The sequence below is a fragment of the Dendrobium catenatum genome, unplaced genomic scaffold, assembly GCF_001605985.2.
Source record: "Dendrobium catenatum unplaced genomic scaffold, ASM160598v2 fragScaff_scaffold_133, whole genome shotgun sequence".
Classification (NCBI taxonomy): Eukaryota; Viridiplantae; Streptophyta; class Magnoliopsida; order Asparagales; family Orchidaceae; genus Dendrobium; species Dendrobium catenatum.
The window spans coordinates 198,643-221,962 of record NW_021318595.1 but is presented as its reverse complement, the minus strand read 5'-3'; the positions used below and the strand labels follow the sequence as shown (position 1 = coordinate 221,962).

General features: G+C 35.2%; 1 protein-coding gene across 1 annotated transcript; it reads left to right on the top strand.

The window, feature by feature from the left end:
• Nucleotides 1-982: 982 nt before the first annotated feature.
• LOC110091911 lies at nt 983-22,738 on the top strand. The gene is made up of 9 exons (XM_020816215.2): nt 983-1,616; nt 2,287-2,381; nt 5,724-5,803; nt 6,524-6,565; nt 6,632-6,759; nt 8,383-8,560; nt 8,754-8,932; nt 21,915-22,166; nt 22,245-22,738. The coding sequence occupies exons 1-9, from the start codon at nt 1,171-1,173 to the stop codon at nt 22,498-22,500; spliced, it is 1,656 nt and encodes a 551-aa protein (XP_020671874.1). The 5' UTR covers nt 983-1,170; the 3' UTR covers nt 22,501-22,738.
• The last annotated feature ends 582 nt before the right edge of the window (nt 22,739-23,320 follow it).

The window sequence follows — 23,320 nt, the reverse complement described above, 5'->3', positions numbered from 1 at the left end:
GGTTCTCTAAGTGGAAAAATAGTTTGTCCCAAAAAGTAGGTACAAGGGTTCCTTGTTTATTCGGAGTAACGATTTAGTTTAGTGCATGTTATGCATGAAATCTTAGGTGTCGAGGAAACCGATACATAGGTGTAAGTTATGGTCGAATCACATAAAAATCATTACAAATTTATAAGCGTTTTGTCTTTGCAACTCTTACTTAATGTTATATGTTGACATTTACTTTTCTACTTAACATCGTGATATTTTGTGATAAGAAATAGTTTTTAGAGATGCTTAAAACTTTTAAAAGTCCAATTCACTTTCTTTTGGGCATGTCTAAATCAAAATTTGATTTACTGCAAAATAATTAAAGGATATTATTACTTTTTGCCATATGACTTGCAATAAAGTGAATCAAACTATTTGGGCTTTTTTTTTTAGGTCAAAGACTCAAGATAAAAAACTTGGGTGAACTGTTTAAGAAGGTAATAATTAGCGAGATTACGTGTGGCTATCAAGACAAAGATGAGACAGTGTTAGGGTTGCTTCAAAGGTTACAAACGAAGACGAACATCTTGACAGGGCCGAAGATATTTACTTTTATATGTATACTTCAAATTTGCTCAATTAGAATCAATTTAAAGTAAAAATTTATTATCTGAATTCTAAATTTCTAAATAGCTCTATGGTTTTTTGGTTTTAAGTTTGACTCCCAACTAAAAAGTTCTGGGTTCGAGTCTCACGTAGTGTTGTGTTAGTATTTGAGTGCTGCCTTTAATTTTAAAAAAATATCTTAAAAAATTACTTTACATTTATTTCTCCCAAGGTTACTCTTAATTTTTTTTTATGAAATAAACTCTAAAAATCATAAAACCATCACATTTAATGCAGGACACTACGAAACACTTCAACCAAACGGAAAATTATTGGGTTCGGACACCGGACGACATCCGAAGCTCAATAAAAATGCACCACATCACCTCCTACTCAATACTGAACTCGATATTGCTCAATACCGAGCTCAATACTACTCTGTATTATGAAGTACTGCCCAACCCAATAATCTCACCAAGACTCCAACCAAACAGCCCCTACAAAAATTCGAGAATAAACGATAATGGGCCTACCCTGAATTGGCCTACAGCAATCGGCACGCCAAGCAGCATCTCCGCAGCATCGGCGTTGGCGATGATGCCCTGCAACTCTTCCTCGTCAGAGAGAAACACTCCTCTGTCCCTCCAATCCGCCGGTCGGTGCGTGCAATCTCTCACCTCAAATATTCTATCTCGTTTACCCTTCTCTACCCTCGTTCCCGGCTGCACCGCCACCCCTTCCAAAATTATTACGCCGCCGCCGTTGCCGCTGGTTTCCTTTGTCACCGTACCCGTGCTCCTGCCCTCAACCTCATCCTCTTTGTTCTATTCTCCTGGCCGGAGCCAGAACCAGGCCGCGCCCCCGTCCTCGGTAAGGAGCCTCTCATCGAGCGTTCGAGTGGATGGACTGGGCTCTAGCGGAAAGGGTGGGGGCGGCGGAGGACCCGCTTTTGTTGGACAGGTCTTCAGCATGCTTGATCCCTCGGGCAATGGCCTTATGGCCGTCACGTCGCATTTTGACATCCCCTTCATCACTAAAAGGTGGGTTCATTATTTGTTTTCTGCTTGTTTTTTATTTAGAAGATGGTGTTTGTTGATGGAAGAAACCTTGTAATTTTCTTAAACTATCGTTTCAAGAGTGTGCGGCAGTCACTCTTCTTCATCTTCATTGATATATTGGCCAAAATCTATAGGCAATGTTCTTATTCAACATTCAATTTTCCTTTTGAAAAAATAATTTGGTACCAACTCGAATATTGAACCGAGCTCGATGGTGATTTTTAGGCCCCACAACGCCTCATATAAATTTTGATCAAATAGAACTTATAGAATTTTATACACAATGTATTGCTGCTTATGATGCCCCTTGAAGTTATTTTTTGATATGTCAAGCATCGATCAAGTTTGGCTTTTATATTGCTCCCATCCAAATTGCTTGGAAGTGTTAATTCCTTGGCTTTTACTCTACCCAGTATATCTAATTATTATTCATTTTTTATTTATCCTAATTTTTTGTAGCTATATCTGTTTAGCACGTATCATTTTAAGAAAATAAATTTATCTTGCATTAAGGATCTTGCTTTCAATGCCTTGTGATTGAGATGACACTAAACTACCAAGGAACTTCTTGATGCTACCTACAATAGTATATCTCTGCTTATCATGGAGGTTGATTTTTATGTTTTACTTCTGACTTCACTTTCGCTTCCAGGTTGCCAGAGTGGGTTAAGAAGTTGGTTGTAAGGGTAGGCAAGAATGAAGAAAATGGACCAGTTTTCCGCTTTTTTATGGATTTAAGTGATGCAGGTAAATTATTTCTTTTTCGGCAAAGCTTATTATTTTAGTAACACTTGATGCAAAAATTAATTATATTGATCCAGAAGTTTGACGCTTAACCTTTTTCCTCTTGTATATGCTATCAGAAAGTGAATTAGCTGTGTTATATGCGTTATAAGTCATTAACTTAGGTTATCAAAAATTTCATCGAATTGAAAGTTAAATTTATGAGAAAGAATTTTTGGTGAAATATTTTCCAGAGCAAAATCAAATTATAATTTTGTGCACTTATTTAAATGTGTTTACCACAAGAAATGCTGAGCTTTTTCTCGCTTTTTTTTAATTAATGGTTTTTCTTAAATCATAGTCTTTTCTCGCTTCTCTATCATTTATGCTGTTTTTTTCCTTATAATTACATTGCATTATCTGACAATGTCTTTTAATTCTCTTTTGCAAATGAACCTTCAAAACGAAAACACAAACTTATTGAGATAATAGATGCCATATATGATATAAGCTAGCTAGTATTTGGTGAAATTATTTGCTTTTCTATTTAGATTAGTGCTGGTGTATTTTCTTTTTAGGGATACGATTTGGATGGGCAAATCAAGTTAGGAGCTAATCCTAATCCAACCTCATCTTCTTCAACTAACTCATATCCCAAACCTTATGGCATATTTGATAATTTTTGGTTTGGTCATAAGTTCCGTATATGTTGGGTTGTTTTTAGAATTCTTCCAGCATTAACCAAACAACATGCGCTATGGCATAGAAGATGTAAATAACATGCATGTTATCTATCATTTGTATGGAGAAATCTTTTGCATTCAATCAACAATAACCTATAAAATAAGCGTCAACAGCTCTTAAGGTCAAGCTAAGCTTGCTAAAAATGTTATCCATGAAATTATTGAACCTACTTTTGATGATAGTTAGACCTGGAAAATGAAGAATTACTTTACAACTAATACATAATGTGAATCTCAACTTGAACCTGCAATATTATCTATATCAGAACTTGTTTTACATTCTAAATAAAAAATTTTACATGCACAATAATCTAAAATTGAACAAGAAAAAAAAAATCTAAACATGAAACATGTGTATGGCCGAGTCTATAATTAGCATCATTATCGATCCATCACAGTCATTCAACATTGTGAACACTAACTATCCTCTCGATTATTATTCATGGTGGATGATAGTGTGTTATTGTTCACGATAATAATAATTGTTAGGATAAACGATGGACTACAAATGCAATGTCACATAAAAGTAGCTCATATGTTATTCGTTAGCAAAATAAACTGCACTGGTACATCCGGAATGTCAAATTACTCAAAAAACATACCCATATTGCCTAGGTTGTCATATGAAGGGGAAATATGATATTTGCTAATGCACGAGATGACGAAACATAATTTGAGACATGCGAACGATGAATTTTACTATAAAGTGGATTCATACAACAATATATACAAATATATTAAGGGTTAAATTTAAAAATTGTCCCCTGACTATTTATATATGATCATTTTAATCCTATGTATAACATTGCTCCAATTTTGTCCATTGACTATAAAAAATTGATCCAAGGGACCAAGTTGGGATCATATTTGTAAAGTTAAGAGACTAAATTTAGATCAATTTTAGATCACAATTATATCATGAGGGACTGTTTTGTATTAATTTTATATAGTCGAGGGACTAAATTAGGGCAATGATACCTTGAGATTAAATTGATCAATACGAATAGTCTGGGGACTATTTTGGGATTTTTTTTATATGTTAAAAAAAATCATCTAATCAAAATTTAAATAATGAAATCCTTGTTTCGCGAATCCCACACCCTTCTAATTGTTGTTTGTGGAGTCTCACAACTCCGACCTAGGGGTGTAAACGAGTCGAGTCGAGTATTTGCCTTATCAAGCCTGGCTCGTTTAGTCCTTAATGAGCTCGAGCTCGAGCTCGAGCTCGAGATCGAGCTCGATTAGTGGGCTCGAGCTCGACTCGTTTAGAAAATCTTACATCCCTACTCCGACCCTGTATGCTTTCCTTAAGCATGGTGGAAAGTCTACTATGCCCTAAGATGTCCCCTATATGGGAGAGGTGTCGGGAGGTTACCAAAATTTAAACTAATGAACTTATTGGGAATATGGCATTAAATGACATTTTTGAATAAAATATAACTATATTAAAAAAAAAATCATAAAAATGAGAACAAACTTTGACTGGAATATGACTTACAGGGGACTTATAATGAATGCAACAGCTCACCTACAAGCACGAATATAATCTCCTTACGACCCTTAGAACATTCAAACCTTAGACACAAGGAATCAAACAGCTCTAAATGTGTAATGAAACTAGGGAGGAGGGCCTTCTATTTATAGGAGAAGACTTTGATTCCATAACATTAAAATAGAAATACTAAAAGATGCAAATATCACATCTTGAAATGCTCTTATAGGATTCCTCTTTGCCCTCTATGCCATCCGATTCACAACACGTACACGCAAATGGATAGATGGCAGAAGGCAGTTTTTTAAAACTTCTAGATAAAAATTTTCGCCCACTTCTTAAATGAATGTCCAAGCAAACAACTAAATTTTTTGATATTTTTAAATCATGTACGCATCAAAATGTAGTTATCAAATTTAAGTGCAATGCTTTAAGAAGTGTGCAATCATATCAAGAAGTGTGCCATAACCTTGAGAAGTATGCCATCTGGCACATTAAGTGCCTTTTTTTAATGCAAGCAGTTGGAAGTAATATCAAGTTCTGGGAACAAGTTGCAATGTTTGTTTGGTTTAAGCTGAATGAAATTTAGTTCCTATGTTCGTAAGTTTCCTTTGGAAAGGTTAGAAATGGATTCCCCCTTTGATGGCTTGGAAAGCTAACTTTATTTTTGCTTTTTTTACAATGTAAAAAAAAGCTTAAAATTAAAAGAACGTTGGATTATAATATTGCTTTTATTCAAAATGGTAATAAACTAATAAAATTTAATAGGATGGTCGGTAAAAATGGTAAAAATGAAGCTCATTCTAGTCCAAATAAACGCTATAACAAATTTTGCAAAAGAGAGTTCCTACCAAGCAAGCAAACATCATTGAAACTCACTTTAAGAACTCCATTTTAACCCTTTTCAATCATTTACATCACAACAAATGCCAAAGTGTTGAAATAGATGTATATTTTATTCTAATATGTCTATAATATCTTATTTTCAACTTTTAGCTTATGCAAATGCTTCTGGAAATTATTAATTTGATTTGGTGCTATATCTGCTAGCTTTTAGTGGCATATTAGTATGTTTTGGTTGGCTCTGCATTATGTCATGAATAACATTCTTAATCATTTTAATTACCATAGTTACATATGTGAAAAGGATGAATGTTCCAACTGGAATGGTGGGTGCTTGCCGCCTTGATGCAGCGTATGAACACTTCAAGGTAGGATTGATATTCTGAATTTGCTGTCCGGTTTGTTATATATATATATTCAACCTTGATTACTTCCAACTCAAATAATTTGTGCATGCATAATTTGAATAACTTGGGAATTATATTAATAAGTCATATTAAGATAAACATGTTTATTCTTATGTTTAGGCTGAATATTTTAAGCTGAAATCATTTGAAAACCTTATTTCCGCATCTCCTGGATGGACATATACAAATAGGTGTAACATGTATATAAAAATCTTCTATTTTAAACTACTGTCTATTTGTAACACGCTTATTTCAGTTCATTATTTCCATTTGGCATCCAAGCTATGTTAAAAGTTTTCTTTTAAATTGTCCAGTTGAGAAATTTGTAATGGAAATGTCGTATATATGAAGCTGATACTTGGCATTTTCTGTGGAATTCTTCTTGTTCACATAGTCACACGTCTTTACTGTAGCATACACAGATATGTAAATACTGCTCGTCATTTAAACATAATAGGTGAACCATGAAATAAATCACAGGAAATTGATCTATAAGCTTCATTGGAGTCTAGGCAGGAGTATTCATGTATAGTGTCCGTGTTCAAGTAATTTCACATGTACATTGCTTTGATGCTGAATTGTTTTGTTTTCAACCAATTGTTGTTCATGTAAACGGTATCATTTTTTACTAAAATTTATTTGATCACAGCTCTAAATTTGAAAGTATTACTTTTTTTACAGGAGAAGCCTCATATGTTCCAATTTGTTCCAAATAAAGAGCAGGTATGGGAGAATTTTCTGCGTGCTAAGAACATGCATGCAATAACCTGCTATAATTTCTCCTTACAGGTTAAGGCAGCTAATAAATTGCTGCGAACAATTCCAAAGAAGGGTGAAAGAAGAAAAGTTCATGGAGTTCCTGTTTTTACAGCAAATAACTTGAACATTGCAATAGCAACAGCTGATGGTATCAAATGGTATGCATTTTTCCCATTTATAAACCATGATGCTTTGCTTTCTAGACACCAACTTTGAGCATTTGTGGTGATCTCACTTTCTTTTATTAGCTTTTTTAGTATTATGAAACATTAAAAGCTTGAGAGCTAGAGATGGTTGTGTAGTTACAAGCTAAAGTTTACCTTTGAAAAGCACTATATATCTTATTTTAATAACTTGATATAATGTACCCGCTTTTCCTCCCGATTTATTCTATTTAATTTTAACTCTCCAATCATCTTGTAGCTTTTTTTTTTTTGTTAGGATTTTTTTTTTTGCGAGGAATTTGTGCAGTTATATTTGAAATTAAGCCTCTACTACTCTCTCATAGATGAACGAGATGTTGCACATGGTCATGGAATCATGGAGAGATTGCCCATGCTAAATTTGTGTAATGCTCCAGCAGGGAAAAATTTTGAGATAGGTTTTTGAAACGCAATGCAAAAACTGAGGGATCCTTTAGCAACCACTATTTCTAACCGCAACAACTCCTCACCACCTTTTTTCCTTGCTTATCCCGCAGATTGCTAGCATTGAAATTTCTGAATTCTTACTAATGCTGCAGAACTGAGAACACGTTTGCTGCGTGTTTTTCATGCTAGAATTACTCAATTATCGCTTGATTCTCTGTATCCTGTGATTTGCTGCAGTTGGCTGCCACTAATCTCTGTAGTCCATAATCCAGGATTTTCTACGTTGTTCTCTATTTGTATTTTGGCATCGCTACTTTCCTATTATGACGGATCCTGAAGCAAATCGAGAATTGGATTTTATGGAAGGATTTTCTGCTTTGGAATTCATGAACGATGTATTCAAATGTGTTTTGAGTGAATTTTGAGTGATTTGGTTAAATTTCTTTTGAGTCTTTTTTAGGATATCCTGAATGGCTTCCTGTGGGGGCCTTTAATTAATTAATTTCAAGAAAGACATGGCTTTATAAAATTATACAACACATTGAGATAAATACTTATAATTGAAAATTTATGAGTTTTTTTTAATATTTCAAACTTGAATGTCTCAAATTTAATTTTACTTCATGAACCAACCCCCATTGTCATGACATCTCTCTTCACATCCTCTTCTTGTGAATTCACATCCTATGTCTTACTAAATGGATTTAATTATCTTGCTAACTTACATTTAAGGATTGAGCCAACGACTGATGATGGATATGAAAAGATCATCTCACAACTTCTAGAGGCTCAGATGATAAATATAATTAGCGAAAATCATAGTAATTTTCATGCATAATCCGTCTTATAATGCCCATTCAATACTATATACTGCCAGCATCCATACCCTATTAGATTCAGCACCAGTTGCTGGCCATCCGTTCTTTGATTAATTTCATGTGGTGGGCTCAAGCTCATGCACCATTAATTAAAAAAAATTACATGTATATAAATCCATAACAGAACATGACTGCATATCCATGCGTTGAGTGAAGAAAACTGCTACTTCTTTGCATTGTCTTATGCTAACTCATTCATTTGATGTTGCCCACTGTTTCTCTTTGTTTTTTTTTTCCATTTTAATTTTCCTGGCTTGCCTCTTTCTTTCCCCATAAATTTGATAGTCTAGTATGGTTTTACTTCTCCTTTCAGGTATACCCCATACTTTTTTGACAAGAACTTGCTAGATAACATTCTTGAGGCTTCAATTGATCAGCACTTCCATACATTAATCCACAGCCGTCATATGCAACGGAGGCGTGACATTGTAGATGATGGCTTCGCTGCTGAAATTGAGGAACATATTGATAGTTTATTTGAGCCTCCAGAGGTAATCTTCTTCAAGGCTTTTTATTGTTGGTGTCATTATACAGCATGGTCACTTTGCCTGCAACCTGCCAACTACATCCATCTCTGCAATTTTGTTATTATTCAGTGGCATACGTGAGTTGTGACTGGCATTCTCTTGCTGAATTTTAGTTTTAACGTTTGATGCTTATGCTTCTTCCCATCATGCGTTTCAGGTTCAAGAATTGTTGGATGAAATGGGTCATCCTGGAGTACCTCTTAGTGTCATGTCAAAGGCAGCTGAGATCCAACTCCTTGATGTTGTTGACAAAGCACTACTAGGGAATAAGTGGTTGAGGAAAGTCACTGGTATTCAGCCAAAGCTTCCATATCTAGTTGATTCATTTGAAGAAAGGTATGTTATTGCCGCAATCACTGTGTTTTGTGTCATATCAAATAAAAAGACTGCTACTTTATCTTCTTTATATTTTTCATGGGCTGCCACCATGAAAGAAAATTCCTGTTTTCCTATCGAAGTATGATCTTTGCTCAATGCAATGCAAACATAATCTCCTAAGGAAAAATTACGTACCATAATCATTTCATAAGTTTAGGGTTTTAAAGTTAAAATTTGTGCATGGCATTGTTTTTTTTTTTTGCTTTTGTGCTGCAGAATAATATTTTCCATGAGAACATACCTTGTTCAATTTCAGCATATCTCAAAGTTAAGGACCCATGGTAAACTGGTTATTTCTGTTTCATCCATTTTCAGTCAAACCCGAAACTACGGGCTATAAGTGATGCGGACATCAGCACGAAGATTTGGCACATCTATCACAGGAGGCGTCGTAAATCGACGGCTCTAATTTAAATTGTCATTTATGAGTTATTTTATGAATTTTAGCTCTTATTTTATGTTATTTCATGTTTTACCCCTAGGTTAGCTTATTTGATTGTTGTGGCCCAAGGGGCAATTTTGTAATTTTGATTTTTCTCATGTTGTGGCCTAGATATAGGGCCTTAAGCTATTGTAATATGGATGAAGATTTGATATTAAATTTTTTTTTGTCCACACTTGTGTTCTTCTTGTGAGAGAGCGTTAGTGAGATTCCTATGGGAAGGAATCGGAGTTTCACCAGCCCGCAGGATGGGTCCGGGCTCGTGAATTGAAGTCCCTTGGAGAAGGGCAAAGCATCACCCGTCAGTGTTCGGGAGAGTCCGAGACTCGCGGTTTTTATCGTCTATCGTTTATTTTCTCTCTTTTGTTTTTTATCTCTTGCTTTTTGTTTTTCCTTATTGTTCTAGTCGTCTTCATCCTCCACCCTCACCGTCGGATCTCACCCCATCCTTCCTCTCCAAGCCCACGGCCAACTCCCTCACTTGCCGGCCACCTCCCCCATCCAACCCGTGAATCTCCCCCCCCCCTTCCTAATTTGGGTTGGCAAAATTGGAGGGAAAATCCATGACAATTTTGGTTTTCAAATTTCAAATTTGAAATCTTTCCTAATTGGGGTTGATCCATATTTGGAAGGTTTTAACTCTCCAATTCAAAATTCAAATTTGAATTGCAAGGAGATGAGTCATTAATCCCTCCAAATTAAATTAGACCCATCCAACCTCCACCGTCTCCACATGACATTCATTCCTTCCTAAATTAGATTGCATAAATTTGGTAACTATCGTTTGAATTAATTCAAATCAATTTGAATTTCAAATAGTTACTATATTTATATGTCTTATTTTAGGAAACCTTTTGAATTAATTCTTATTTGAATTTTAAATCAAGAGATGATCAAATATTTCTTTCCTATCTTGACTTATTAAGTAAGTATTAATGGACCCATTAATTTCCCCCCAGCACATATATGCCGCTAGCCCCTCCTCAAATAAATCATAGAAATTTATTTCCAAATCCATATTCCCCACTTAGGAAGTACTCCATATCCCCTCATCTAAATCTGGCCGAAATTTCCTCTGGTCCGTTTCCTGACTCCTCCACCCATATCTCTAATTAATTCCTATTTCACCTCTTCAATCCCGTAACTCTCACCTAGCTGAAATTGTGTTTTACTTGATTTATTCCAAAAGGGAAACCCCTTGTTTGGAAACAAACCCCATCAGTTACTCCTCTCCAAAGCAGCCTCTCCTCCCTCTTTCTTCCCCACGTGTCTCTGCCAATAATTTTCTCTGTTGGCCGAATTTCTCTCAAGCCCTTAGCTTGATTTTTCCTCCCAAGCTCCATCCCCATTATCAGAAAACCTGAAACTCATTTCAAGTTTGATTAGGACTTGGAATTTTGGAGAAGAAATACAATTCCCGAGCAAATCCTCCTACCCGTTCTACATCAATAAGCCTAATAGCATAATGATTTCTCGATATTTGCTGAATCCAAACTACTTATAAACTTACACTAAGTTGTCCCTCTTGGTGTTGGTTCAATGTTTGGACTTAAGTTGTATAATAAAGCATGATTTCTTTTTCCATATTTTATACAATAGGTACATTGTAGCTATGGATTCATCAACTTGTTGCCATCGGAGAAAGGATAGATAAGCTTGCACCACTAAACCCCAAAACATGGAAATCCTACTCGAGCAATTCTCTTTTTCCCTCACAATCTAGCTCTGTGTTCCATTCTTTCTCCAAAAAACCAAAATCCTACAACACTTGTATCTTTGCTGGCTTGGCTTAATGGGGTGGGCCCCTGGCTTGGCTTAATGCAAATTGGGGGGAAATTTTGAATGTAAGGGTAGTTTAGGTAAGTGTTAATTATCCTTTCATGTTAATTAGCAGGAATAGGAGGGATGAGGGGATCATCTTGAATTGGAATCTTATTTGAGATCTAGGATTTTTCTTGGGCTCTTGGCGTTGCCGGAGATTGGAGAGTTGTTCTTCCTCTCGAATTGAAGAACACTTGTATCTTTGCTGATTTTATTCGTCTACTAGTAAAATACAAGCCTTTGCTTGAGTTTTCTCTTAGTTTTCTCGCAATTTCTCGCTGTTTTCCTGTGTTTGGCTGCTGTCCACTGTAGAAAACAGCAGATTCCTTCTTGTTTTAATTCAGATTTGGCTAGGAACTACTTGAAATCAAGTATTTCCTATCAATAAAACTCATAACATCTTTGTAGTCCATTTCTTATGTTATCAATCTTAGCTATTTTGGAGTTCTTCTTTGGTAGACTCCGATGATTGTTGATTGGTCATTCATGTTGGTAGCGGATTCTTAAAAAATTTGCTTGTATCATTTTAGGATCTAATGAAATATATTAATGTTTAACACTCCTGTCGCCATGAAAAATAACCTTGTCCTCAAAGTTGAGGGAAGCAAATGATGAAGGGAGTACTGCAAAATTTTTTCATGTGGCATCTTTCGGTGTATTTAATTTTCATTATAACAAGACTTGATGGTGAGGTTGTCCATGAAGCTTTATAATGCGGGGGACGCTAAAATGGCATAAGAAACAATGAGTGGTTGATCATTATAAGCAAGGTTTAACAGTTAGGACGGAGTCAACAGAAAGTTCCTTTACATGGTCTGTGAAGAGAAATGTGAAAGACATGATGAATTTTGGTATTAGAAGGGTTAGGCGGTAAATCAATGGGCTAATGACCCCTTGAATTAAAAAATGTCTAAAATATGATTTAGCTAATTTAGAATGCGGTCTGTAGACAAAAGAATTTTGCCTGAAGGGTTGTAGTTTAACTATGACTAAATCTTCTACGGAGAATTGCAAATCCCTTATATGGAGATTTGCCATTAATTTCATGAGACATTTTATGATAAAAGTGTTGTAAAAGGGTGTCACGGTTGTTAATAAGGTATCTACAACATAAATGTCAATAGTACCACGAAGATATGCGGGGATTGATGGAGGTAATCAATCATGTAGAGCTTGAAAATGGATAATTTAAATAGTCGTATGAAGGAATGTATTATAACAAAGTTCAACCCAACAAAGAAATGTAGACCATAATCGTGGAGTAGTTGATGTAAATGCACGAAGGTATTATTCTAAACAACGATTGAGGACCTCTGTTTGTCCATCAGTTTGTGGGTGATATGCAGTGCTATAGTGAAGAGTGGTGTCACTCAAGGCAAAAAGACAATGCCAAAAGAGGCTTAAGAAAATGTTGTTACGGTCGGAGATAATTGTTTTGGAGGAGCCATGCAATTTAGCTACGATATTGGTGAAAAGTTCAGCTACTTGAGAGGCGGAATAATTAAATGATAATTGGCCAAAATGAGCATATTTGGAAAAGTAATCAATTACTACTAAAATGGTGGTGTTCCCTTTTGAGTAAGGGAGGCTAGTAATAAAATCCATAGATAAATTTTCACACATTTATAATGGAACTGGTAAAGGAGTTAATAGACCGACGGGAGGCAAGGTAGAGATTTTTATTTCTTGGCATATATAACGAAATCAGTGACATCTTTATGGAGTCTAAACCAATAAAAAATTAAAGAGATTTGTTTAATTATTTTGAGAATATCTTGATGGCCGACAAGAGTTGTGGAATGAAATTCAATGAGAAATTGATTTTTAAGAGAAAAAAAAACGTACTGATATAGATTCAATCTTGAAAATAGAGAATATTTTTTTGAATTTGGTAATATGAAGGAGGAGAGTTCAGCTTTTAATAGGTGGGAAGTGAGTTGAAGGATATCAGGAGATTTAAAGGGCTTTCTTCTTTAAATCATTGATTAATGAAATAGAAAAATTTGTGAGTGTGAAGAGTGAAAATAAGGCGGTCGGAAAAGGAACTCTATCTTCAAGTAAGTGAGATAATGAGTCAACAACTATAGTGGGACAAAGGCTTGATGTTGTTGTTTTTGTATACTCAATGGAGAAATCAAAGCCTAAGAGTTTGGGAGATACTATTGTTGGTCTGGTGCTTGAAGTATTTGTGTTCGATGATTTTATAGGCTTTTATGATCTATGTGAATAATTAACTAAGTTCCTAATAGGTATTGACACCATTTGCAAATAGCCTCAGTGATGGCTTATAATTCTTTTAAGTAGAGGATTGCGATAGGCGAGTGTTTAGATTTTTATTGAAGAAAGAAATATGATGATTGTTTTATAGCAAAACCGTTCCAATATTAATCTTTGAAGCATCGGTTTCAATAATTAATTATTTTGAAAAATCCAGTAAAGGTAAACAAGGGTTGTGGTTCTGGCTCTCTTAAGGTTATTAAAGGCACTAGAAGCAGAGTCATTCCATTTGAAAGAGTTTTTCTTGAGTAAATCAGTTAAAGGGGATGGAATTGAAGCATAATTTGAGATAAAGTGATGATAATAACCCGTTAAACCCAAAAAAGAGCGCAAATGTATTAAAGATGAAGGAATTTGCCAAGTAATCATAATTGAGATTTTCTTAGGATCGGGTTGGACACTTTCAAAAGATACAATATGACCAAGATATTCAATGGAGGATTGACAAAATTGACATTTATCTAATTTAAGAAACAACTTGTTTGTAGTTAAACATTGAAATACGAGGAGGATGTGATCATCATGAAGCTCTAAAGTAGGACTATATATGAGGATATTATAAAGACAAATAATGGCAAAGTTTTGAAGAAAGATTGATAAATTTGGTTCATTAAGATAGATGGTGCATTTATTAAGCCAAAAAACATAATGAGAAATTCATAGTAACTATCGTGAATGTGAAAAGCAGTTTTATGAATATCATGCAGATGCATACAGACTTGATGACATCCAGAACAAAGGTCAAGTTTAGAAAAAAAATGGGCTCCAGGAAGTACATCCACTGTTGGAATAGGAAATTTATATTTAATAGTAAGGGTATTTAAGGCACGATACTCAATACAAAAGCGTTAAGTGCCATCTCTTTTCTTGACAAGAAGGATAGGGCTAGAAAAAGACTATGACTATGCAAAATAATGTTGGACTGTAATATTTTTGAAACTAATTGCTCTATTGCATCCTTTTGATAATGTGGGTAATGATAAAGGCGAATGTTAACAGGTATTGATATAGAAGGAAGATGGATACGATGGTACGTGGTGGTGGTAACCCTTGCGGTGGCTTGGATAAATGTTGAAATACATATAATAATGTGAAAATGTGAGTAGGAAGAGGGTGAGGGAGAGTATCTAGATATTTATTTAAAGAGTCAGGTGATGCAAGGTCAATAATTAGATGATGGGGTTGAGTAGTGAATAATTGGATGGTTGGAGAATATGAAATTAGGGCATGCAATTGGTTGAAAGAAATGGGATTGAAGGATAATTAAGGTTCGCCAAAAAAGTATAAGTGGTTGATTTTGATAATTAAATTGCATAGTTAAACTGCGATAATTATGTAAACGGGTCCTAAGGATTGTAGCCTATACCCAGGATGACATTGTCCCCATGGATGGAAAGAAAGAATAAATCTAAGGTTACCTGATAGCCTTACATAATAATTGTGACATTGAGGCATTTATTTGTTAAAAAAAGTAAATTGCCATTGCCTATTGAAACTTTAAATTGGTTGATGAGTTATGGAACAAGAACAAGCTGATGGATAAGATTGGCTTGAATAAAATTATGGGTATTATTGCTATTAATTTAAATCTAAACCTTTTGATTATTAATAGAGCTATTTAAATGAAAAGAATGAGGATTAAATTGTCCGTTTAGGGCATTTAAATTAATTTCAGGAGAATAATATGTTAGGAAACACTTGATGATCTCAAGTAAAACCTAATGATCTTGACAAAAATAGCGATAAATCTCCACAAATCCAATGGAAAATTAGAGAAAAATAGGAATTTTATTACAAGAACACAAACTAACGGAAGAAAATTGCAAAATACAATTGATCCTCTATTCGAGAGGAGGATCTATCTCTTCCAAATCTCTAGACGCCGCTAGAGCCCAAAAACTTAAGAGGTCTCAAATTTCAGCCAAATTCAAGATGCCCTAACCCTAGAAAAACAAACTATACAATCCAAAAAAAAACTCTAAACAATCCCTACATTTAAATTTCCCTCCTAACTCCCTTCAAAAACCTTCCTAAACCGCTTTGTCTGGGCGTCGGATCGTGCGGCATATGCAGGAGGCGGAGAGTTCATCCTCTATTCGTAGACCAGTCCCGTATGGACGGGTCTAACATAATCATGGCTATCATCAATATCAAGAGAAGAGGGAGGAGACTATACATTCATTGATGTCAGTGCCAAGTAGTGAGTAGAATTTAGGGATTGGGTTTCATTTTTTTTGTATATGTTGAATTTCAGCAGGAGAGAGTTTGTGAATTGGGAGGTTATGAGATTTATGAATGGTGTGAGAAGTTTGGGCTCAGTGAGTGGGGTTGAGGCTGGATGAGAGGAGAGAGGTAGGAGGTTTAATTTTGGATTATAGATAAGACGGATTTGGTTTACGCCAATTTGATGATATGTAGAAAAGAAGTCTTGAATTTTTTATTCATGACGTCTAGTGTGTTCCATTACATCCAAAAGAGAAGTAGGAAGAGCAAGTAAAATTTCTCATCGTAATTCTTGTTTAAGTCCAGAAATGAAATAACTAATAAGGGTAGACTCTCATAGATTTGTAACTTTAAATGCAAAAATTTCAAAAGCTGTTTGATAATCCAAAATAGAAGTTGTTGGGTTAATTTTGAAATATTCTCATGTAAATCCTCATAAGAAAGACCAAATCTTTGTTGTAAATATAACATAAAATCAGACCAAAAAAGAGATTGACCTTTTATCCTAAGCAATTGACACTAAGTAGCAGTGGGACCTTCCAAATGAAAACAAGTGATTCTAATATTATGACAATCAAGAGTATTATAAAAATCGAAATATTCTTTTGCTTTAAAGATCCATGTTTTCACAACAGATCCATTGAAGCGAGGAAGAACAATTTTCATAATTTTAAGATAAGAAAAACCTAAAGATACGAGGATTGATTGTGGAGTAGGGAGTTAGAGGAGCCAAGAATACCGGCGAAGGAAGCAAGATCTTGATTGTGAAAGGAAGGTGAATGATCCGTGCGTAAGCTGTCAAGATGCTTATAAACAGAGTCCATGAAGGTTTGAAATTGTTGGATGGATGTATCAGTGGAAGAGAATTGAATATTAAATTGTTGGAGAGATTTTTGGATTTTGGCTAATTGCAAGTCATAATTACTTTGCATTGAGCATAGAGATTCAGCTAAATCAGCATTCTTCATGTTGGGTATAAATGATGAAATTCCTTAGCACTTGAATTGGTACTTGTATCAAAGGAGAAAGGAGAAAAATTAGTAGAATGTGTAGAATAAAAAAAAAAATCAGCAAGAACAAGAAAACGAGGAAATTGATTTAAACTTAAAAAATCTTGTTCATGTGTAGACAAAAAATGGGTTGCCAAAAAATCTTGAATCCTTGAAGGTTGCTGAATGTTATTAAAAAAACAATTGGAGGATTGTTGGAAGGATCTTGCAAATCTTGGCAATTGGTGGAAATGAGGTTGGTTGAGACAAGATCGTGGTTAGGGAACTAATCCAGGACGGCGGTTGTCAAGGGGCTAAATGTTGGTTGTTGAGAGGTGCGGTTGTCAGGTTGCTGAAGAACCCGTCCAGAATGTTTATTGGAGGTTGTTGCGATAGTCAGGAGGGATTTTGCGGCGAAGGGTCTGCGGCTACATTAAGGTGACACGAGCAGAATCTTGAGAAGGAGAAGTGCGGAGGGAATGCGGTTTGGATGGAAACTCGAATGGATGAAGTGCAGGTGTGGCAGTAGGTGGGAGGCAAAACTTGAGTGCTTGACTGTGGAAAAGGAAGAGGAACTGCTAGGAGAAGAAACCTCTTGCAATAGCATGAGGTTAGTGCAATAAGAGCACCATTAATATGCTTTTTGGAGGCCCAAAAGTGAGGCGCCTTTAAAATAGGCGTGGACTCCTAAGAGGAAATAAAAGAGAGGGAAAGAAATAGAGCAAACCATAAATTTTTCATTCATGCTATTTGATTACAATAGGAGTTATTTATACTACTTGTATAGACCAAGTTTACAAGATAGATATGATCTGCCTAATACATACCTAAAAATAAAATATCTAGATGCAATCTACTTTGCTAAAAGAACAAAATAAAGTAAAACTCATTACATTTTTGTAGACCACTTTTTATGTTACCAATCTTAACTATCTTGGAGTTGTTTGATACGCCTTAGGGTTCCAAGTTAGGGTTTGCCCTAATGCTCTTCCAAAACTGAAATTTCTCCTCCAAATCCAAGAAAAAATCAACACAAGAGGGATGAGAGGAAGAACAAGAAACTTTGCATTCAAAATCCAAGAGAAACAAGATACAATTTGTCCACTTCGAGAAGGACAAGGTCTCCCACTACAAACCCTAGAAAAACAAGGTAAAAAAACTAAGGAGGCTAAGAGAAAACTCAAATCATGCATGCCCTAGAAATATCCCTCTATTCCTTACTTATAGCAAGCCAAAAGACCAACAAAATCCACTAGTGGGATGCCCAAAATGAACCGCCTGAGCTCAGGCTAGACCTGAGCCAAACCGGTCCAGAAATGGACCGGTTCCGCTCAAGCCGAATGGCCCCTGTCCCGCTCCGCGTACCTGCTTCGGCGGATCGAACGGGCGCGCCAATGCGGCGCCCGTTCTGGCTGTTTCCGCGCGCCGCGGGGTCGCCCGCCCTCCCTCAGCTGGCGGAAGGCGGATCACATCATTGTTCTTCTTCTTCTTTAGTAGACTCTGATAATTATTGGTTAGTCCTTCATGTTGGCAGCACATTCTTCACAATTTGCTTGTACCATTTTAGGATCTAATTGAAATATAATGATATTTAACAAATTCGCTCTATTCTTTTTGACCTCTTACCCCCATTATTGTGATATTGATCCCTTGGATTCAATGCAACTGCCCGATCTCTTGTTCTTGTATGCTCACACCCTGCATCTCTTTGTGCCCTCAAGTGCGTGAATCCTCAGCAACACTCTTCTCCTGCACCCATGTCGGCACCCAATGTTGCATAAACTTGCCTTCCGCTTCACTTGAGTTTTCACATAATTGACTCCTTTCCTTCACTCTTAAAAAACCCTTCTAAAACTTCTCTTCCGTCTTCTCTAACTTTAGTATAGTTATTACTCACAATAAACACTAACTACATAGATGACATCAAGCATAACATATTTATACTGTCTTGTCATCTCTCTTGAATCTACACACTGTAAATCATACCTAAACTAATATGATATTTGTTGGGGTGGGACTCATAGCATTTCCTACAATGTAAATCATGCCTTACCTCTCTGCAACATTTGTAAGGTTGAACACATAGGCTCGTAGCCTTTCCTACGGCATAAATTGTGTTGTGCCACTATGGCATGTGCTAGAACACATTTCGTAGTTTTATTGACATGAGAAAACGGGCTAAATTTATTAACAGATTGTACTCTTGCAATCTTGAATTTTAGTCATTTTTAGTGTATCACAACTAACCAGCATTTTGCATTCATGCCCATGATTAGTTAGTAGCTCTTTTCTTAATAAGATAAATGCAATGAGGATAATGCACAAACACTCATAAGGTTAATTGATTACTTATGGTTAATGAAGTACTAAATTGCTATCAATGTGCCTTGAATTCATAAATGTATAAAATTCTTGATTATTTGTGTCAAGTAATCTCATATGGAGACAGATTACTCAAAATAATGACATAAAAGATATTAGATTATTTATGTACCTAAAGTATCATACAAGGAAAATATAATAATAGGGTCTTCCACATTGCCCTGTTGAGCTATTTGGTTAGATAAGCCTACTGAGGTTAGATTATCTCCCTTTTTAATTCCAAACAACCATCCTCCTTATAGGCTTGGTCAAGCCATGTACGGGTCCTTTTCATCATGCAGGTTAACTTGATCTAGGGCTTGGTTAGCCCAAATTTAGGGCACCATTTTGATCCATTCATGTCTCTTGGCTATGTGGTTAGCCCGTTCCAATGTTGTGAGAGCCCTTAAATCAAGAAGTGATGCATCATCATGAGCCATAGATCCTTTTCTAGATTAAATCATTGGGAGCACCTTAGATTGTTAGCCTGTCTCGTATTAGTTTATGTTATGTTGTATTTATTATTTATATCATTTTCTGTTATTTCATATTTATTTCTTGTTATAAGAAGATTATGATGGTTATTTTAATTCCTTTGAACATTTTTTACTCTTTTAAGTAAAAGGACTCTCTTCTATATTAAGAGTTCCTTATGGCTGCATTTTAGATTATGCATAGCTATGAAATAATAAATAGCAGTTGGTCACCTTTTGCTTTCTCGGTTCTTCCCCATTCTCGTTCCTCTCAAGTATTATTTCCAAATTCCACTCTTTGTTCTCCTTTATTTGCCTTTTTCTCCCAAGGCCTTTATCTTTCCATCTTGACCTTTCAGTCTCTCTCAAGTTTATTCCATGATATTACATTAGATTATAGCTCTAATTCGATGTTACCAATCTACAATAATTGGTATTAAAACTAATAACATAAATTGTGATCATAACTTTTGAGTCCCAAAATTAAAATTCTGTTCTCATCTTCGCAACGAATTTTCTCTTTTTCTTGATTGCTATGTCCCTCTCCCTTCTTGAAAATCCAATATAGCCATCTTTTCTCCATCATGTCCGTCATATAATCATCCACATCATAATTCCAAAATTTTAAAAGCATAAAGCATAAAAACCTCTCCAATATAAACTCTACTTCTTAAACCATGGATAACCAACCTCTTATTGGAATTCAAACCATTTTTAAATAAAAAATCTAGTTCTCATATATTATCCCAACGTCCCCATTAGCCTCAAATGTTAAATCTACCTCCTGAAGTTCATGACCATGTGTATAATTCTCTCTTTTATGGGGATAATCCTTAGAAGATTATTTTGTCAATGGGCCTTTACGTAATGATGACTTTCATTGATAGGGATTTCGGTTGCATGAACTTTAGTATGATATATGCCTGAGTTTGAGTCTGGTCATTCGAAATTTGAGAACAAATTCCACTCATATGCTGAGATTCATTGGTTTCTTTTCTTATAATTCCATGTGCTTATGCTTGATCTAGGTCTATTATTAGTTCTAAGGATGAAAATGCTGAACATATAATAATGATACCACTACTACTCGTGTTGATTATATTGACTTCATTATATAGTCCCTGCCGTTTAATCTTCTATTCCTCTTACATGTTATTATAGGTACTGACTGTGTGTTATATGGTGGCATTGTTGGCAAAATCTCCCGATATACTTATTGGGGTTCATCTTGGCATTCAAGTGTTGAAAGAAAGTCACTTCCTTATTCTCCTTTCGTACTTCTTTACTATTTTCTCTTCTTTTTTCCTTTCTTTTTTTTGTTATGGATTTTCGAATACAAACTTTCATCAGTCAAGCCCTAAATGGTCTTAAGATTCTGCAGTCTTTCTCATGTCTACATCGACTTTCCTCATGCTACAATAATGTAAGGTGCGTAAAATTTCTCCGATTCTACCGATACTAAACACCAAGATCTACATTGTGCACGCAAAGCAGATTTCACCAACTTTAAATTCCAATCATGTGTGCTTGTCAATCTACATTAACATTTAATATGCTTTGGTCTAGTTTGGGCTTAATCTTGGGCTTGATGTAGCTAGCTCTAGAATTAGCCTCCAATGGAAGAGCCTCCTAGATAAAGTCAATGGTCAAATCTTCATAATAAGTAATAAATTTGATCACTAAATTGCTATTAGATTTCAAATCAACGTTGATGATCTTGGTCTTATATTTCAAGATGATAATATCAAAAGTTTAGCATATGACACCCTGAAAAACTTTTTTAATTAAAGTATTTTAATCTTTGAGAATCCAAAGATCAAAACTATGACCATTGATTTTTATCTCTAATTTTGAAATTGAATTATTCGAAATTTTTTGAATTCTATAATTTCCTTTTCATCGATCCAGCAAGTTTATAGTTATAATTAATGGATGGTTTGGGTAGTGTGATATATATATATCTTCAATATTAATTGATGAAGAATGGTCATTCTTAAAATATTATAAAGTCGTCTGACTCATGCATATTGTCAATTTTGATGATGTTGGAGAGGTTGGGACAAACTTGATCTTACATTTGAATTAGAAACTTAAATTGGTGAAGAATGATCATCCTCTTCCTAGGTGTTAGCCTACCCATAAAACTATTTGTACGTTCACAAGAGCTAACAAGATCTTTTTCATGTGTATGATATGTCATTTAGTAGGTTTTTCAGGGCTCAAGACATCTATCTAACTAATCGAAAGAGTTTTTGTTTTGACTTTACACTGAATCGTTTTGATTTGTTTCTTCTTGAATAAACTTCTCCAATTCTCCTACTTAAATTACATTAGCTTAACGGTAATATTAACAGGAGCGCAGCTTGTTTCCAGAAGAATTCTGCATTAGCCAGTTCTGCTACTAATCCCCAAATTCTCCAGCATAATGAGGACAGACTGAATCCCTTTGCTTCCGATACTGATTCAATTGAAAGCACTAAGGGAGATAATGCCCAACCAATTAGTCAAATGAACTATCAGTTTCCATTTGGAGACTGGTTATCAAATCCATGGTCAAGGCTACAGGGAAAGCAACATAAATCTAAAGGCAACATATCCAATCCAAGGTATAGAATCTCTCCATTTTGCTGAATTCATCTCCTCCCTACCTTCTTTATATGCATTTCTATGATTCCCTATGACAGAATGATGAAATCTGATGAGAATGATATTAACAAAGTTCCCCCTAATCCTCTTCTTCCAAAAATCACAATGGTTGGTGTGTCAATGGGGGAAGGAGGTCAGATGAACAGAGCTAACTTGAAGAAAACCATGGAAGATTTGACCAAGGAGTTGGAGCAGGCAAGTCAGGCATCAGGAAACTCCAGCAAAGATAAGGATCCTCTGTTTGTTGCTAATGTTGGAGACTATTCAAGTATCACAAGAATCAGCTCTGCATAATAAAATGGTGAAAAAAAAACTCACACGTCATAATTCTTCTGTTTTTTTTTTTTTTTCATATAGGAATGTTATTTTTAATTTTTTTTAGTGGCAGAACTGATAAAAAAAGATGTAAATTAGATGGAAATTGGTTATTGTAACTGTGGGTAATATTGCTAATTCTTTTTGAGATGTTTGGAGCTTGTTTGAGCCTTTTGCTTGTACTGTTATTGAAGTTGTACAGCTTTTAAGTTTGTCAGATTGAACAGGTTCTTGTTTGATTTGCTGAGTGTTACCTATAGAACCTCTCAATAGGTGAAATTATTCTGTGCGGATACGGATATTATTTGAAGGTGAATCAGAACGTGTCATATCACTCGTTTTTTTATGTATCACAATTGTGTACCATAGTGTACCGAGATGATGTGACACATTCTGATTCGCATCCGAACGATTCGGTGTCCGCAAAGAATAATCACTTTCGATAGAGCATTAATTGTTATCTTGGGGACATTTTCGCTATTTTATTTGTCAGAATGTTGACATATTTATCTAACTGTAATTTTTTATTATGAGAAATAGATTTTTACAAAGGCCTGTTTATGATCATTTTTTATTTTATTTTGTTTTTTTTTTATTTTATTTTATTTATTTATATTTTAATATGAAATAAAAATATGTGCAGTAATCTAGTTTTAGTGAATATTATATCAGATGGCGATGGCAGGCGGTGGTAATAACAAGTTGTCGGCATGGTTGGCAGGGCAAATTATTGGGTCAGGTGACCGAACGCAGAGATAGCTCCGGATATTAATAAAATATTATTTTAAAATTAGCGCAA